The sequence below is a fragment of the Pelodiscus sinensis genome, chromosome 3 (genome assembly GCF_052426305.1).
Source record: "Pelodiscus sinensis isolate ZL-2025 chromosome 3, ASM5242630v1, whole genome shotgun sequence".
In the NCBI taxonomy this organism is placed as follows: Eukaryota; Metazoa; Chordata; order Testudines; family Trionychidae; genus Pelodiscus; species Pelodiscus sinensis.
Window position 1 is genome coordinate 78,224,382 of NC_143054.1, and position 18,517 is coordinate 78,242,898.

General features: G+C 42.8%; 1 protein-coding gene across 2 annotated transcripts in view; it reads right to left on the minus strand.

Annotated features, from left to right (window-relative positions):
* PDSS2 (decaprenyl diphosphate synthase subunit 2) overlaps positions 1 to 18,517 on the minus strand; it is a 208,822-nt gene that overhangs the window by 24,958 nt on the left and 165,347 nt on the right. The window contains exons 5-7 of one of the 2 annotated variants that reach the window (XR_016349154.1): positions 5,796 to 5,969; positions 4,964 to 5,095; positions 4,055 to 4,617 (exon numbers count right to left, since the gene is read on the minus strand). Coding sequence is in view for 1 of the 2 variants with exons in the window: in XM_006123168.5 (XP_006123230.1) it covers positions 4,964 to 5,095; positions 5,796 to 5,969 (306 nt within the window). In the remaining variant the exon portion in view is untranslated. The remainder of the gene's footprint in view (positions 1 to 4,054; positions 4,618 to 4,963; positions 5,096 to 5,795; positions 5,970 to 18,517) is intronic. The other variant, XM_006123168.5, reaches the window with a different exon arrangement.

Consider the following 18,517-nt stretch of genomic DNA (forward strand, 5'->3'; position numbering starts at 1 on the left):
CATATCCATTCCACTGTAGGTGACTCACAAGCAATTCAAACTGGAAGCAGGTTGGAGTCTATTTAAAGAGAGAACAGAGAGCTACTTGGCCAAATCTAGCATCATCTCTGCATTGCTGAGAGGTGGTTCAGTAAGAGGTAAATGTATAGCATGGTGACCAGGTGGAAGCCTTAAAAGATCCAATATGGGAATGTAAGCCAGAAAGGCTGCAGAAGTTGCCTGAGTTGCAGTTGTATGGCCAAACGTTACTTGGATGTGTCACTGTGATGTAGGGTGCCTGGCACAGAGCTCACTGGAAGTGCCAAGATCAGGGTAGGTTGCAAAAAGGAGAGTAGATGCTCTGAAGATTGGTGGGTAACACTGAAGTTGGGAGATGGAGGCAAAGAGGAGGAGGAGGAGAAGAAAGGAATCACAGCCCCACGGCCCCCTTATTGCATTCCAGTTCTCTGGCTACCAGTAGAGTGAGAAGCTATTTTAAAACTCTGCATACGTACACAAAATGTTCTTCTGAGCCATAAAGGCCACACTGCCAGGTCAATGTTAAGTTGGGCCTTACCCAAAATAGCAGACTGATAGCCAACAGATTAAAGCAAGGTTGATGAAAAAGCAAACAGAAAGAAAAAGAAAAAAGTTGTTAAATGATAAAATAGTCACATACATACAAAGACTTCAAAGCCCATATATCTGGTTTTTCGGTTGAAAGTCCCTCTGAGACACATCTGCAGCTTGAATTGATCATTCGATGCTTTGTTTGTAGAAAAGTTATTCCATAGGAATATAAAAGCAGAACTGAAGATAAAATTGAGATGATGCACTTCCATATGTCTAGTACTTCCCTTGTTCCAAACACAAACTTCACAGCATATGGAAAGGCCTTAGAGTTCTTTGTACAAAGGTATACCCCTATATGACTTGCTGGCTCACCAGGTATAGCTGCAGGTCTTTTAATGGATGTATTACAGAGCTAAAGTCCTTCATGGGCCATCAAGAAGGCTAAGCAGTGCTGATGTCAATCTGTCTAGGAGTGTTACCTAGATACACAGCACGTGTCTGGAAATACAGATATAGCCTACACATTTATAACTCATAATACAAAGCTGATACAAACATATACACATGATTATATTTGGCAAACTGTAACATTTTCACTCATACTTCACAGTCATGATAGTCACCTGGTAAGCCTAACCAAATACAATTGGATATCCATGAAGAAATCCTTTGGGTGGACACTGAACAGCCTGTCAGCTATTGCAATGAACAGTTGCACTGAAGACCTAAATCGTTTAGTTTGAGCCAGGTAAAAAGCCAGAGCTCTAATGTCCAGATTTCCTAATCTTTATGCATATGTGGCTTTGAGAAGAAGGTTGGTAAGTCAGTTGCTTCATTAATGTGAAAACTGGAAATCACTTCAATAAGAAACTTCAAGTGAGGGTAAAGTAACTTTGTCTCTCTAGAAGACCATATATGGAGGTTCTGATACTAGAATGTGTAATTCCTCCACTCTTCTTCAGGTTGAAGTAATAACAAATTAAAAAAACCACCTTCATTGAAAGGTGTAGCATGGGATGGGATGTCAGCAGCCCAACAGTGTGATCCATCATCTTTGCTAAAACTAAATTCAAACTACTGTATATGGTGGAACAGGATCCTGTACCTGTAGCTATAATTGCTACACAACTTTAAAAAAATTTGACAGACACTGGATTGAAAGAGAGAGTGAATGGTTATAAACAGGAGGATGGATAAGTGAGATAGCGATTCATTGTACTCTGATGGAACTGACAGTTACCACTTGTTTCAATAGAGGTAGTCCAATACATGCTAGCTAGGAGGCCAGGCTGAGGAAACACGCCTTTCTGCCAAGACCAGATATAGACTCTTCCTTTTAGCAAGGCAAGAACTCCTAGTCAAAGGTTTTCTACTATTTAGAAGCACTTCCTGTGCTTGTTTAAAACAAGGCCCTTCCAAAGATGTCAGCCATGAAGCATCCAGGCAGTGAGGTAAAGGTTGGGATGGAGGAGGTGGCTATTGTCTTGAGACATCACATCAGCATTAGTGGGAGCGATAGCAGAGCTCTGCCTGACAGGACTACTAAAGCTGGAAACCAGTACTGACAGAGCCTCACTAGTGCTAGGAATATAAGGTATATTCAATCTTGTTTGATTTTGCATAAAACTTTGGGCAATAGTTGCAGTGTTTCCCAAATGGTGTTCCGCAGAAACCCGGGGTTCTGCAAAGTGAAAATAAGGGTTCCGCGAGAAAATTCCATTACAATAACATTTTATGGATTTTAAAAAATAATATTATGTGATTTTTGTTTTTAAATATGTGCAATTAAACTAAATGTTGATCTCATGACCTTGTTTAGCATTTGTTTATTATTATCCTTACTTACTTGTGGTCTACTTTTCCAGCTCCATATATTAGACTGTTATTAGGCGTTCCGCAAAATTCTTTCGAGTTTAAAAGGGTTCCATGGCCAAGTAAAATTGGGAAACACTGCAATAGTGGAACAGGACCAAAGCATACAGCAGACTGTTTGACCAAGGTGGCAGGAAGGCATCTGTAAAAGAATCCTGTCCTTGGAGCAGGGCTTAAGCCTCTTACAAATGTGGCATTTGTTACTAACACGAGCTTCCCTCAAGCACTTAAGACAGCTGGAGTGTGGGTTGTTGACAGGCATAGATTTGCTACATAGGCAATGGACTTGCAGCCCAGAGACCGAGGTATGACTTTGGTACCGGCTCCAGCACAATTATCAACCACTAATCTAATTCTAATACAAAATCTGAACTATGATAAAACTCTCAAAACTAACCAATGAATACTACGTACAAGAAGAAATGAAGGACTTGCAAAGGCAGCTCCAGCAACTGTCATAGGGCGCAAGTGAGAGGATTTGGAGGAGGTTCTGTCATTAATAGCTGCACACAATTGTGAGAGGCAAGAGTGGATAGGAATGCTAAGGGAAAAATAGAAATGCTAAAGGAAAAATCTCTGACAACTGTGCACTGGGTACAGAAGCAAAAACTGACTGTGTTAGTAAATGTACTGACAATTCTGCAGGATTCACCCAGCCCCTTCACCCTCCTTCCCAAAGTACTAAGTCCAATTCTGGGGACCACATTTTAGGGAAAATTTGGATAAATCAGAAGAGACAATTGACAAAAATTATAAAAGTTTTAGAAAACCTGAAGTATGAGTAAAAGGGAAAAACATGGGCATGTTTAGTCTTGACCAAAGAAGACTGAATATTCAAATATGTTATAAACTCTTATAAAGAGGGATGATGGTCAAGTGTTTTCCAGGTCCAGTGAAAGTAGGATAAGTGATAATGGACCGTAGCAAGGGAGATTTAGATTAATTGTTAGGAAAAAAGTTGTAAGTAGGGGGAGTGGTTAAGATCTGGAATAGGCTTCCAAGAGAGGTTATGGAATCCCCATTACTGGAGGGTTTTAAGAACAGGTTTGACCTTTCAGGGCTTGTCTAGGTTTTCCTCAGAGCAAGTGGCTGGACTTGATGACCAAAAGCAAACAAACACCCAACAACCCCTTTTACCAATCTATTTTGCTTTAGTTAGAATTGCTTCAGTGCATGCATAATTTCTCTTTTTAATTTAAAAAGAATTAATTAGTGGACAGACGGAACTGGAATTCTGCAATCTATTCTAGATTCTGCAGATGGGAAATTGCATTTAGAGGGTAATGGTATTGTCACAGCCCAGTTTATGAATGCTTTTGAAACATATTCATCCAAATCTATTTATATTCCACACATACAGGAGTCTGTGTCAAAGCTGCAGAATTCCAAGACACTTAGTCATATGCAGAATTACCATTCTCTAACTTTTAAAATGACAAAGCTTCAATTTGGTTAGAAAAAAATGTATTTTTTCTCTATGAGCATAAGGTTAATTTTGCCTCTGAGAAAAACCTCTATACTGAGACTATGCCTCTTTGCCCACAGCACATGAAGGTAGGCTCAGAATTGTCAGTCATAACTGCAGAACTACTCATAAGCCCCATGCTAGGCCTCTATCCCTATGTTTTACCTTCAAGCTGAACAGCAGAAAAGGCAGCAACGGAGCTCCGATCTTGAATGTGACTTTCTGGTGCTTTAGTTTACAGTGTTATCACTCTTTCATTTTCTAAATTACTTCTGAAGGGCAATTAATTTAGCAATTATAATTTGATTCTTCATGACTTCATCTTCAGGCACCAAGGTGGCCAACATGTCTAAGGAGGACAAACTACAGAGGCAGATACAACTACAATGTTACAGGGAAAGGGATATCTACATCATCAGAACCCACATGCTGAAATCATCAGCATGAAGCATCCCAGACTGATACTAATAAATCTTTGCTCCACATTACCTCATTCCTAACATAAATCTTCCTGGCAAGGGGGAAGACTTGCACAACTAGGGTTAAACCCTGGGAGGGTGTTTCCCAAGACAGTTTAGACATGGTGAACCCATGCAACTGATGTAGGTTCGCTGGATGGTGCTAAGTCTTGCCTTTCTTTTTGGGTCGGTCCTACTTGTTCTTGTCCTCTTTCTTGTGTCATTATTATTACTTCTTTAGCCCCAGTCATGGACCAGAACCCCAGAGTTCTAGACATAGAGAAACAAACAAGTTTGGATTACACTGTCATCTTGTTCTTATCCATTAATCTACTAAGGAATTGCTAGAGGAAAAGGGAAATTTGCATTCAAGAAGCTGAGAACTAATCTCCATGTTTTCAGGACAACAGTCAAAGAATTACTGAATGGCTGGGGGATGGGATTTGCCTCTATATCCCCTTTCTTTAAGTAATCTTTGCTTCTGTGTTTCTTCATAGATGGCCCCATAACACTGAGTCTAGGGTTTTCCAGACACTGGGGGAAGAGGGAGACCAAAGACCAATCTAAAAATTATTATAACACTCCAAATTCACTTTAAACTGAATTTATAACTTACCTCTCTAATTTGCTTTATCCAGGCCTCCCTTCCAAGGAGTTCCTGATGCAGGACTACAGGGGCAGAATTTAAACTAAAGGCCACAGAGTCACTAGATTTTCCTTTAATAAATGGCTGGAGGTCCGAGTGTAGCTGCAAGAGAGGATGAAAAAATGTGTGCTAAATAAAAAAAGACTGAAACACATGTTTTATAACATGTCAGACAATGACAGCCTTAGGCTTCTGCTGTCACATCAGCTACATGTAATCCTGCTTCTCTAGAAGCCCAGGCCTACATACACATATTCAACCTCTCTCCAATTTCATGTCCCTCTTCTGCTTTGAGAGATGTACTTTGGTTCCACCTCCTACCTTCTAGCTCCCATACTGGGGGAATGATGGTGGTTGTTTACCAAAGTTCGCAAAAAAAGGGTGAGGGACATTTTGCCATATCTGGGAAGGAGTATGAAGTCGTCAGGTGAGTAGCAAGGTGCGGGGGGGAGAAAGAGAGTTGTTACTGTTAGTACATGTTAGTAAGAGTGACCCAGTCATTTAGGGGAGGATACTGTTCTTTACAATTGTGGGTGGTAAAAGAATTATTTTCCATTTCCAAGGACCTATGGGAGTTACTTGATGTATACATTTCTGATACACTGAGTATTTAATAAACAGTAGTTTTCTGTGACAAGCATATGGCTCTTCATACATATTTGCCAACACTGGCAATAATTTCAAGTGGTTATATTTAAAGTACCAGTTAAACTCCAACCCAAAAAGAGGATCAAAGGAAATATAATAGAAAGATTCTTATCTGCCCTTTCAGGAGAAGACTGAACATGGAGAAAAGGCATACCTTATGGCTCATAGACATGTGCTTTCCATACTGAAATGCCATATCCTGGATCTCAGCATCATGCTTTGCTAATTCCATTGCAGCCTGGCAGCTTTTTGCCAACAAGGCACTATGGGATAAGAAAATCTGTTTCTTCCAAGTTGATATTCCAATATCATGTGTAAGACAGTTTTCCTGAAATGAAATGAAGACTAAATTGAGAATGCTGAAACTGTGACAATATCAAAGACAGAAAATTAAAAAACATAGCTAGGCCTCCTAGGAAAACTACCATCTACTGTAAATTCCAACATTGTGGACTTGAATGTGTCATGCAAAGCAGTCACTGATGGACAAGGTGAAAACTTTACAGCAAGTTTTAGCTGTGGAATTGTAGAGCTGCTGCTGCCACAAAAAATTAAAGTGGGTAGAGACCTCCAAAGGTATAAATACCTGTGAAGGATGTTTTGGGGATGTTTCTTTTTTCCTTCTTTATTATAAATAAGCAAGACTTGAAAGATTTTTTAATTAGAAATATTAGGAAAATCAGGCCTGAATTCCCCTGGAAGACTCTACTAGATCTCACAAATGTTTATTGTGAGCTATAATGCCCAAACTATAGGATCAAAGATGCTAAACCTTTAACAAAGGCTTTTTTTATTCAAAATAGTTTCTGAATTTATATTTTAATGAGACCAAAAGAAAAAATTATCAGTTTTAAGCAATCTGACTAAAATACTTTTCTCCGGTCAAATGTTCAACTTTAACTCTCTTGGCTTTTGTGACATCAACCATTTCATTAGTCAGGGTCACCTCAAGGCTAGACAAAACCTGAAATTCTAATTTATTTTTTATAAATACACACACATACACATACACACACACACACAGACACACACACACACACTGTCAGACTTTTATGAATTGAAAAGAAACAAAAAAGTTCTCTCAAAACCCAGGATTTTTTCAGGTCCCCTTTAAAAAGGGGAAGAAAATACAGATTACAAATGAATGGATGCAGATAAATGGTTTCAAAATGTAAATATTAAGCATCATATGTAATTTCTCAATACACTAAAATGTACAGCACTGACTGAGCCAAAAGGGAAAATTTTACAAAGTGAGAAAAGAAATTAAAAGGCTCTCATCTAACAACACCCTTCCCCTAAAGTTACTTCAATTACATCACTTAAAAAAGAATAAGAACTAAATCTATGTGACCCCATAATTTTCTACCAGGTATTATCTGTCATTAAATTGGTAACAAATGAAATAAAATCCCTCTAATTCAGCTCCAATCTTCCTCCCTTGTGAATACGGGCAAGGAGTACTGTGTTACAGGAAAATATATAATACAAGATTGATGGGAAAAGCAGAAGAATTTACTACAACGCCAAGTAACCAAACACACCCCTCCCTTTTATACAGAGAGGGAAGAACATGTTTTCCAGGATGTATGTGATGACAATTTACAAAGTCAAGATTAAACTAAGTAGGTCTCATTTTACTATGATATTTACTTTTCTAACGCCTTAGTTCAGCTCAGAACATATGCAAGCTCAGAACATATGCAAGTTCCTATGACTGGCAGAATGACAAAAATATAAATAAGAACTGGTACCAGAACTAAATGCTTGGTCATTTTTTCACTCATAGGTCAGTTTAAAATAATTTGCAGATGAAGTTCTAGGAAGTTATGACTTGATTTTTTTTACTCAAGACCAACCAAGATAAAAACGTGTGCTTAATAAAGCTTATTGGATGAAGCTTAGGACACGAAACTAGCAGTGATTTTGTAATTATTTATTTTAACCATCATAAAAACAGAAGTAAAAGTTTAACAAAAACAACTGTTTATGAAGTTACGAAGTTAAAAATTAAAGTTACAGAGTTAAAGTGTTAGCTGTACCAAGCCTTAGAAATATTCAAATACATATTGTGACATCATTTGTGAACTACAGGTACTGAACAGACTCTACTAACCTTACTCATGGCAAATAATTCTACAACATTTTCCAAAAGTGTCATATTTCACATAAAAATGCAGAAATAATTAATATTTTGTGACCTGATTTAAAGTCTTGAAAACATTTGAGAAAAGTGTAAACTCAGAATAAGTTATAATATATAACACATTAATACAATGTGAGTTGGTAGATACTGATACAGATAAACTCCCTCTCAGGGGTGTCCTCTTTTCTGAAAGTTCAAATATGGTAACTCTATATTCTGAATTTGTATAATTTTATCTTATATTTATTTGGGCAATACTTATATTATTGTGGGCAAGATTTCATAAGATGAACTAATTTCTGCTCAGCTTTCTGTAAATCCAGAGCAACTCCATTGAAACCAGTGAAATTTTTATCTATTTACTAAGACAAGATCAAATTTGTCCTTAAAAAATTATTTTGGATACTGATCTTTTAAAGATACAGATTTTTTTAATGTGCAATTTTTCACTTTTTGTGCTTAAATGTGGAATTGTAAAAAAGTTGTTAGAAAGATCTAGGCAAAATCTTAATATTTAAAAATTCACCAATATTGCACTGCTTGCATTACAGGCACTTAGAAAAAACGTTCACTACTTTGCTGTTTACTTGATATTTAAGAAAAAAAAAAAAAATACCACACAGCTTTTGTGTACCGTATTTTCCGGCGTATAGGGCGACTGGGCGTATAAGACGACCCCCTATCTTTTTAATTAAAAGATAGGGTTTCATCTTATACCCCAGCGCCCTTCCGCCTCCTTTGCTCCCGGTGTCCCTGGTCTGCTGGAGATGGTCCCCAGCAGACCAGAGGCACCGGGAGCAAAGCCGCCAGGAGCGCCTGGGCTCCCCCCCGCCGGAGCCCCTCCGCGGCTTTGAAAGCCTCGGGGGAAGCCGGCGGCTGGGCATCCCAGGCGCGCATGGGCTGCCCGCCCGCCGGAGCCCCTCCGCGGCTTTGAAAGCCTCGGGGGAAGCCGGCGGCTGGGCATCCCATGCGCGCCTGGGATGCCCCCCCGCCGGCTTCCCCCGAGGCTTTCAAAGCCGCGGAGGGGCTCCGGCGGGCGGGCAGCCCATGCGCGCCTGGGATGCCCCGCCGCCGGCTTCCCCCGAGGCTTTCAAAGCCGCGGAGGGGCTCCGGCGGCGGGGCATCCGGCGTACAAGACGACCCCTGATTTTTGGGGGATGTTTTTTAACTTCAGAGGTCGTCTTGTACGCCGGAATATACGGTATATTTAAAATCTTCAACATCCAAAATACATGTTTTAATTTTCTATGCTGAAAAATATGCTCAAAGGTAATGTGCTACTTCTTTTATCATGGATATTGAGAACCCTCTGGATGCATAAAGAAGCACTCTCAGTCTAATAGGAGCTGTCTGAAAATATACCAGTAGAAGAATTTGAAAGGCAAACTATAACACAGTCTAGTCAGAGAAAGTCCTAAGAGCCTTTTTTCAGTTATGGGTAAAATACTTAAACCAAATACCATGAAGGTAGTTATCTCCCCTCAGTTACATTTTTGTAAATTGCATTACAACTGGACTAGGCAAAAGCCAGTATTTTGCAAACAAAACACCTATACTATAACTCTGATTCAATTAAACATTGTCTCTTGAAAAAGCTTGTCTTGTGTCAGTTACTGCATGTCTATACTCACAAGCTTACAGCAGCAAAGCTGCACCAATACTGCTATAAGATGGCGCCTATAGCCATGCCACATCAACAGGAAAGAGCTCTCCCATCAGCATAACACTCACCTAAATGAGCGGCAATATTTATGTCGATGGGAGAGCATCTCTCACTGACATAGCGCTGTTCACACAAGCACTTATGCCAGCAAAATATGTGTTACTCAGCAGGGGGGATGTCATACCTATGAGCAACATAAGTTTTGCCAACATAAACTAGTGTAGACATGGCTGATGCTTAGACTTCAGTAGTTCAAGAGACAAATTAGTGATCAACAAGACCCAAAAGAACATAGTAGCTGGCTATAATCATATTTAAACAGTATAACAGGGGAAACACACACACATTTTATATAAAATAGCAATATGTATTATTCTCACAGCAAATACGTTAATATTATTGCAGCTGCTAAGTTAATTTGCTAATAACAGAATAAAAGCATCCTTATTGGTTAATAATTATATATTTTAATATCAGGTGTTGCAAAGAGCCACAGAAGACACATTAAAAAGCTATTTGAGGCTCCCAAATCTGAGTCTAAGTGTCACTGCTCTAAATCATTTGAACACATCAAGGAGAAAAACTGCATCTATGAACTGCAAACTTCATGAAAACTGAAGTTACATCTGTGCATGTGAAATGGGTGGGACTTCTCCCTTTACATTTTGAAGCTTGCCATATCAGTAAGATGAAGGGGTCACTGGATGGCTCAAAGGATTGATAATAGAATTCGGAACCTCCCACCTTTAGATCACCAATTTATGATCAAACATTTAATATCTGATGACTGTTTCGTGGCATATATGGAATGAGGAGGTGGTCTTAGTTGTACTCAATTATAGGAGAAGTGATGCATCTAAATCACAAAAAGAAACCAATATAACTGGCACAACTGCTGGCTGTGTCAGAGAAGCCAAACATGCAATGAGCAGACCCTTCAAGATATAACTAAGGCACTATGGGAAGCCAGCACTGGAAGATACTGGTCTTCAGGCCTGTCAATCCAGCACTCTTCCAAGTTTAAATTACATTAAAACTATGCACATGAAATTTTAGCAATTGGTTTGTTTTTATTATTAGACCAGTCTTGTGTGCAATGTCCATATTATGTTTTTATCTTAATGACCTGACAGTTTAAAGAAACAAACAACATTGCCACTTTTCACATTATGTAACTTAACAACTGAAGTTTTAAAAAAAAATTTGAAACACTGTAATTGGACGTGGCAACCCCTAAGTACAATTGATACTCCTATTCCACCAATTTCAACATTCATAAAGAAGTTTTCATATTATACAAATATTGACTGCTCTGATTTTAGAAAGAAATTGGCTTGCTGAGAGCTAGAGCCATTACATTCTCAGACAGTGCTTAAACTGTAAAAATACTCTTTCTAGGCAATGGAAAATAGAAAGAGCTTCTAAAGAATCATCACGTTTTACATCAAGATTTTTACCACTTATATCTATCACATTTATGATAGCAAATTTACTTGATTTTATGTACTTAATGCAAAATAGCACTTAAGATTTATGCCCCCTCACCAAACCGTCTTAAAAAAGCACAAACTGGTTTCTGTGTCTCCTGGAGAAAGAGATGGTATTTATATAGATACATGTCATGATTAATTTGTTAGCATTTTTAGCACTGGATACAAAAGTTACAAAACACACACCTTAGTGAAGTGCTCCAAAATGCGTAGCAAGAATTGGCAGGACTCAAATTCACATCTTCTGGATGAAAAGTGTAGACATTTAAAATCTATTTCATACAGAGGTTTTTAATTTTGATACACAGAAGCACTTGCTTTGTCACCTAATCTTGCGCAATTTGATATGGTCTGATCCACATACAGCTCAAACTCTGGTTTAATCTTCATTAGAATAAATATGCATAAATAAATCAAACATATTTTAATTTGATTCTATCTCAGCATTAGAGTTTTAGAGTGGATGGTTCAACAACTTCTATTCTACACAGAAGGAAAAACTAAGTCAATAAAATTATGGCTCTCTAATGGTAACAACACATTTACCCCACAAAACATCATTAATTTGACTGATGTAAGCTTTAACAGATGTCTTCTTGCTTGTTGGACATGACACAGCATGTTTTATTGGTCTATTAAAACATGCCTTCAGTACTTTGTGAGGAACAAGGGTGAGCACAAATGGGCCAATAAAACACACGCTGGAATGCGCCAATATTTTCATTAAGACTCTCTAAAACAACAGAACTTTTAAAAAAATGACAGTTGGCAAAAATAAAATTTTAAACATATCCTTTCTTCGCAAAAGTAGCTCATCATAGAGGACTACTTCAGACTGCCTAGAAAAAGGGTAAAATTAGAGAAAGGTTAACATAGACATATTTTTTCTTTCATTTATGTGGAGGGGTTTGTCTCTTTAATTTTCAGTCATTTTCATTCAGCAGAAGCTCTCCAATTTGAGCTTCTCTTCAGCCTGTTTGTACCCCACAACAGAGGCACTTAAAAAAACCCTGGTAGTTTTCTTGCTAGAGAATGAGGCTGACCTCTATGCTACTGGAAGAAGCAAAAACATTTTAGTTTTTGCTCAGAAGTTGTTTGATTTACTGTGAGTGATTCCACAGCAATAGCTGACCTAAGGAGGAGGGACGGCATTGGCTACTGCTGTGTTGGAGATGATGATTCTGGAAAGCACATAATGGTTCGGGAACATACGTTCAGAAGATCACATTGCCATCCAGCAAATGTCCTTTATAGAGGACCCCTTTAAGGAAGGCTGTTGAGGATGCTATTGCCCTGGTGGAATGGGCCCTGATCATATGTATAAAGCATGACAGCTGAGTGGAAGAGGAAATGCATCTTTCCCTTTAAAATGTACTCATCTGAGAAGGGCTGATGACCAAGCATTAAAGAAAAGTAGAGCATCTCAGCTCCACCAAGCCTCTGTGCCAGAGGTCGGCAACCTATGGCTTACAAGCCAAATATGGCTCTTCTGGAGTTCCAACTCAGTCCTCCCACATCCCCCTATAGCAGGGAGCCAGCACTGGTGCTATAGCCTAATGGCCCCCTGCAAGATTGGAATGCCAGCACCAGCTTCCTTTTGGTGGGGGGGGGGGGGGGAAGAGATGCCCAGAATCTCTCCGCTGGTTCCCGAGTGTGGGGAACAAGCGGAACCAAAAAATGGCTCCGTGCGAGTTGCCCTTTTCCTTCCCCCAGGACAGTTTCTGGAGGCTTCCCTCCAGCAAATGGGAGCAGAAGGAGGCTGTGTTACACAGTGCCTGTGATGTGGTATGAAAACAAATAAGTGCCCCCCCGACTTCCTCATGCCCAGACCCCATCCTCCTACCCCCTCACTCACACACACATCCCCCAGCCAGACAGCTTTCCCCCTGGCTGCTCTTACCCCCTCTCCTCTGGCCAGACACCCTGCCCAGATACCGTGCCCTCAGCCCACTCCTACCCCCCAACCAGATAGCCTGCTCCCAGACCACTCCTGTCCCATCCCCCCGTCCAGACATCTTACTCCCAGCCTGTTCCTGCACCCTACCTCCCACCCAGACCTCACCCCTTCCTTCATTCCATCTCCTGCCCAGATCCTGCGCCCCCCACCCCATTCCATTCACTGGCTGCCCTATCCTTCACACTGAATCCCTCATTTTTGGCCATGGGGGACCCACAAAATCCATTAAGCCTGGAATCCCAGAAGAGTAAATCTGGCCAGAGTCCTTGAACCTCAGTCCTCCCTGCACTTCCCCCCTCCATGGGACTGGAGCACCACGGGGGCTGAGGTGTTTCAGTTGGGGTCACATCAGTGAGGGTTGGGGGGGGTTTGAAGTGTATTTTTGTTTGTTTCTCACTTGTATGGTCCCCAACTGATTTTTCTGTGGATCAGTGGCTCCTGACCCAAAAACAATAAGTTACTCACTTTGTGCAGTAACGATGGTTCTTCGAGGTGTGTCCCCCCGTGGGTGCTCCACGGTGGGTGTTGGGCTCGTCCCGGCGCCGCAGTTTGGAGATGTTTTAGCTGTTGTTCTCCAGACCGCACATGCGCCAAACGAGAAATGTCGTCCATCTTGCGGCTTTTCGTGCCGTTTCTGGTTGCACGGTCTGGCCCTGCCAGTTCCTCCTGACCATCGAGGTCTGCAAGACAAAACAAGAGACTCTGAAGAGGGGAGGAGGGCGGGTCGAGAAGCACCCACGGGGACACACATCTCAAAGAACCATCATTACTGCACAAGGTGAGTAATTTCTTCTTCTTCTTCGGGTAGTGTGCCCGTGGGTGCTCCACTGTGGGTGATTCCACAGCAATAGCTGACCTAAGGAGGAGGGACGGCATTGGCTACTGCTGTGTTGGAGATGATGATTCTGGAAAGCACATAATGGTTCGGGAACATACGTTCAGAAGATCACATTGCCATCCAGCAAATGTCCTTTATAGAGGACCCCTTTAAGGAAGGCTGTTGAGGATGCTATTGCCCTGGTGGAATGGGCCCTGATCATATGGGGTAGTGCGACATTTCTCATTTGGTAGCACTTGGTGATGCATGACACAATTATCTTTGATATTTGCTGAGATGATAACGGACGTCCTTTGGTGCGGTCATCTAGTGAGATGAACAGATGATTTGTTTTCCGTATTTTATAAGTTCTTTCTATATAGAATGTCAGTGCTCTACGGACGTCTAGTGAATGGAGTCTAGCATGGTGTTCAGAGTTGTGCGGTCTAGGGTAGAACACTGCTAAAACGATAGGTTCATTTATATGGAAGCTGGAGTTGACCTTGGGTAAGAACGTTGGTCATGGTCATAGGATGGCTGTTTGTGCCGTGAAAACTGTATAAGGAGGTGATGCCGACAAGGCTGCTAGTTCCCCTACCCTGCGTGCAGATGTGATTGCCAACAGGAATATAACCTTCATGGTGAGAGTTAAAATCGGACGTGGACAATGGCTCGAAGCGTGGCTGCATGAGTGTATCTAGAACCAATTCGAGGTTTCAAGGATCTGGGGGTTGTTTGTGCTCGAGGAACAGGTTGTTTAGGCCTTTGAGGAATCTTTTTGTAATTGGAGGCGAGAAAATGGTATAGCCCTCGACGGGCTGTCTAAAGGCTGTGATGGCTGCTACGTGGACCTTCAGGGACGATAGGGAAAGCACCCTATGTTTGAGGTATAAAACGTATTCCAGAATGGAGTGTAACGGCACTCCATGAGGGTCCATGCCCTTGTGTGCACACCATTCAGTGAACCTTTTCCATTTATGCAGCTAAGTATTTTGGGTCGAAGTTCTTCTGTTATGTTGACCGCAGCTGGGCCTCCTAATCTTTTTTGTTGGCAGGTGCCAGGAACCAAGCGGATAGGGTGAGGTGATCCGGTTGTGGATGAAGTAGTTTCCCCTGCTCCTGTGTCAGAAGATTGGGTCGACTGGGAAGGTGATACGGGGGATAAGACGACATATGGAGGAGGTAAGGGAACCACGTCTGGTGTGGCCAGAATGGTACTACTAGGATTAGTGTTGCTCTGTCCGCTATTGCTTTCTCTAGGACCTTGTGTATTAGGGGGATGGGTGGAAATGCATACAGCATTTGTCAACCCCAGTGGAGGAGGAAGGCATCACCCTTCGATGCTCGGTCTATGCCCGCTCTGGAACAGTAGTGATTGCACTTCGCTTTGTACTGCGTGGCGAAGAGTTCTGTAGTTGGGTGACCCCAGAGTTGGAATATGTTCTCTAAAACCTTGAGGTGTAGCTCCCATTCGTGCTGCTGTGCAAAATGTCGGCTGAGAGTGTCTGCTGTGATGTTGTCATCCCCCGATGCTGCGGTAATTACGATGTTGTGTCGTATGCACCAGTTCCAGAGATGCACGGCTTCTCTACACAGAGTACGGGAGCGAGCGCCACCTTGTTTGTTTATATAATAGACTGTTGTCATATTGTCTGAAGAATTTGCACCCTCTGGGTGTGTATCCAGGGGAGAAAGTGGTTGCAAGCATTGTATACCACCCGTAACTCAAGAAGATTTATGTGGCAGAGCGATTCTTGTGGCAACCAATGGCTCTGTGCTTGTTTGTCCTGCATGTGGGCTCCCCAGCCAAGGAGGGAGGCATCTGTCATAACCTGGATGGTAGGCTGGGGGTGTGGAACGAGATACCCACTAACATGTGTGCGGAATTGTCCACCACTTCAGAGATTGCCTGACTGTGTTTGGTATGGTAACCATTCTGTGCACATCATGTTTGTGAGGTGTGTATACCGTCGATATCCATTGTTGCAGACATCTGAAATGTAGGCATGCATGTGCGACAACATAAGTTGTGGCTGCCATATGCCCCATCAGTTGCAGGAAGGTGAGCATCAGAATGGTGGGACTGGTAGTAAGGACCTGAACAAGACCCTGGATCATGATGAGTCTGGTGTCGGGAAGGTCATTGGAGGATGACATATCTCTGGTGAAGATGGCGTCGTCTGGAGAAGAGGGAGCCACTTCTGTGGGAGACGATTGCTGTGGTGCCTCTACCTCCAAGACCTGTGATAGTTCAGCGATGGGCTGTTCTGCAGAAGGTAAGACGCTAGATGGAGTCTGTGGTCTGGCTGCTGCCGGAGTGGAGGATCTACTCCAGCCATGAGTGAGCCGTGATGGAGCTGGTGATGGTGAAGAATGGATTGATCGGGAATAACGGTCTCAATGGTCGTGATGTGCATGCCACCGGTCATCATACCGAGAGTGGTATGAGTGCCTGTAGTCGTCCCTGTATCTGGAATCTTGAGACTAGGAGGGGGCCTTGGTGACCTGGATCTGCGGTGAGAGCAGCAGGGAGATGGCGATCAATAATATCTATGGTAACGGGGTCTTGATGAGGGGGAGGCACTGTGTCTTGGTCGCTGGTGATGTCAAGGTGGAGACGGTAGCTCTGGGGAGAACGCCGTTGGTTCTGGGCTTACTAGCGGCCGCCCACTCATGGAAGAGGGGGACGTCTGCATCAGGGGTGTGGGTGGAGTTTCACTCGGTGTGGAGATTCTCCGGGAATATGATGGAGTTGGAGAGTATCTCAGCGGTGCCGGGGGTTCCGGTGCCATGTGTGACGGCGCCGCTTGAAGATGTGGTGCACATTCTGGCAGCAGGGCCGTCGGTGCCTGCACTGAGGCCCCGTGCTGCGCCGTTGACTCCTCCGGTGCTGGCCTCAGTGCCAAGGGGCTGGGCACCATGCACGCTGTTATCATCAGTGCCGAAGATGGTGCCGGGAGGTCAGCTGCAGGAGGTGCTGGGGTTGGCCGTGCCAGCTTCGGTGCCGGGGTTGGCTTCGGTGCCATGTGCGCCGCTGAGCTCGGTGCTGATATACTGCGCAACGGCTTCTCTTTGTGCTGCTTTCGAGCTGCCGCTTTGTGAGATGTGCCCGGCTTGTCCCCAGAGCTCACTCTCATCTCTGGCAAGGAGCGAGATGGGGAATGACTTCTTCAGGAGCTCGTCACCACAGGGGAGGGCCGACGAGATGTGGCCGGTGGGGATGATGGTTGTTCTTTGGCTCCTGTTTGTGGCTGGAGCGCCTTATCAAATAGGAGCATTTTGAGGCGTATTTCACGGTCGTGCCGCACTCTTGCTGTGAGGCTTGGACAGTGCTGACATTTTTAGGGAATATGGCCTTCCCCAAGGCACTTTATGCAGGAAGACTGCCCATCTGACACAGGCATAGAGTCCTGGCATGTCAGACACTTTTTGAAGCCCGGTGACCCAGGCATGGTCGAAGAACAGGAAATAATAATTTTTTTTAAACTTACTCACTAACAACTAGAGAACTATAAAGAACGAATTAACTAATGAACTATCTAACTATATACAAACTCTTCTCTCTCTCAGTCCTGACAGGATGGTTGCAAGAGGGAGCTATCTCTCCATCTGCACATGAAGATGGTCAGAAGGAACTGGTGGGGCTGGACCTCGCAACCAGAAACGGTGCGAAAAGCCGCAAGATGGCGGCCCCGCATGTGAGGTCCAGCGAACAACAGCTAAAACATCTGTGAACTGCGGTGCTGGGACGAGCCCAACACCCACAGCAGAGCACCCACAGGGACACTATCCGAAGAAGATTAGAAGTTCCCCTCTCCTGCCATAAATAAAGACAACGTTGAAAACTTTTGTGTTGGACATAACATTTTACTGTTATTTTAAAATACTTTACTCTTATTTATATTTAAAAATTAAGCCTGGCCAACAAGCCCCTAATTGCAGCCCAGCCCCCATCTGACCGCAGTGTTATAACACTTCCTGCACACACACACACACACCAACCCTGAGCCCATCATACATCTGAACCCCTTGCCCTGGACCCCTCAAACTCTTGCATCTCCAAACTCATGCACCCCCACATCCCCAGTTCCCTGCCATAACAATCCTGCACTCCCACACACTCCAACCTTGTGCCGTGAGTCCATCATAGACCCAAATCCCCTGTCCTGAGCCCCTCATACACCTCAACCCAGACTCCTGCACCCCCACAACCCCAGCATCCCGCCATAAGACTGACAGAAGAAAGCCTGAATGTGTCCAAGAAGCTGGATTTGACCAGTTATGATGTTAATTTCAAAGAAATTTGGGAAAAGATGCAGTAGCAGAAGTCCCATTAAATAAAGTCTATCAGTACAATGTTTCATTTATGCTATTATTAATCGTATGTCAATTATCAATAATATTAAGTTGTATATGTTCAGTCATACAAATGGGCATTCTTATATTCAGGGCTCGCCGAACTGCAGCGAGCCCCGCTCGCCAGCCATGCTGTCATGCTGTGTATGCAAAGATCGTTCTGCGCATGTGCAGATTGCACGTACCCAGCTCTTCTGGGTTGCAATCTACTCGACACAAGCAAGTAGATTGCATTATTTGTCGAGCCCTGCTTATATGGCTCTTTGTTGACCACTTGTTCTGAAATTTGATGTAGTTTGGCTCTTTGGTTTGAAAAGGTTGCCGACCCCTGCTTCGTGCTTTACAGGTGGATATGCCTCACTGAGCAATTATTTTCAAATTAAAAGCTATACTGGAGGGCATTTAAAGGAAAACTGCATCCACTTTGATCAACACAACAGAAGTTCA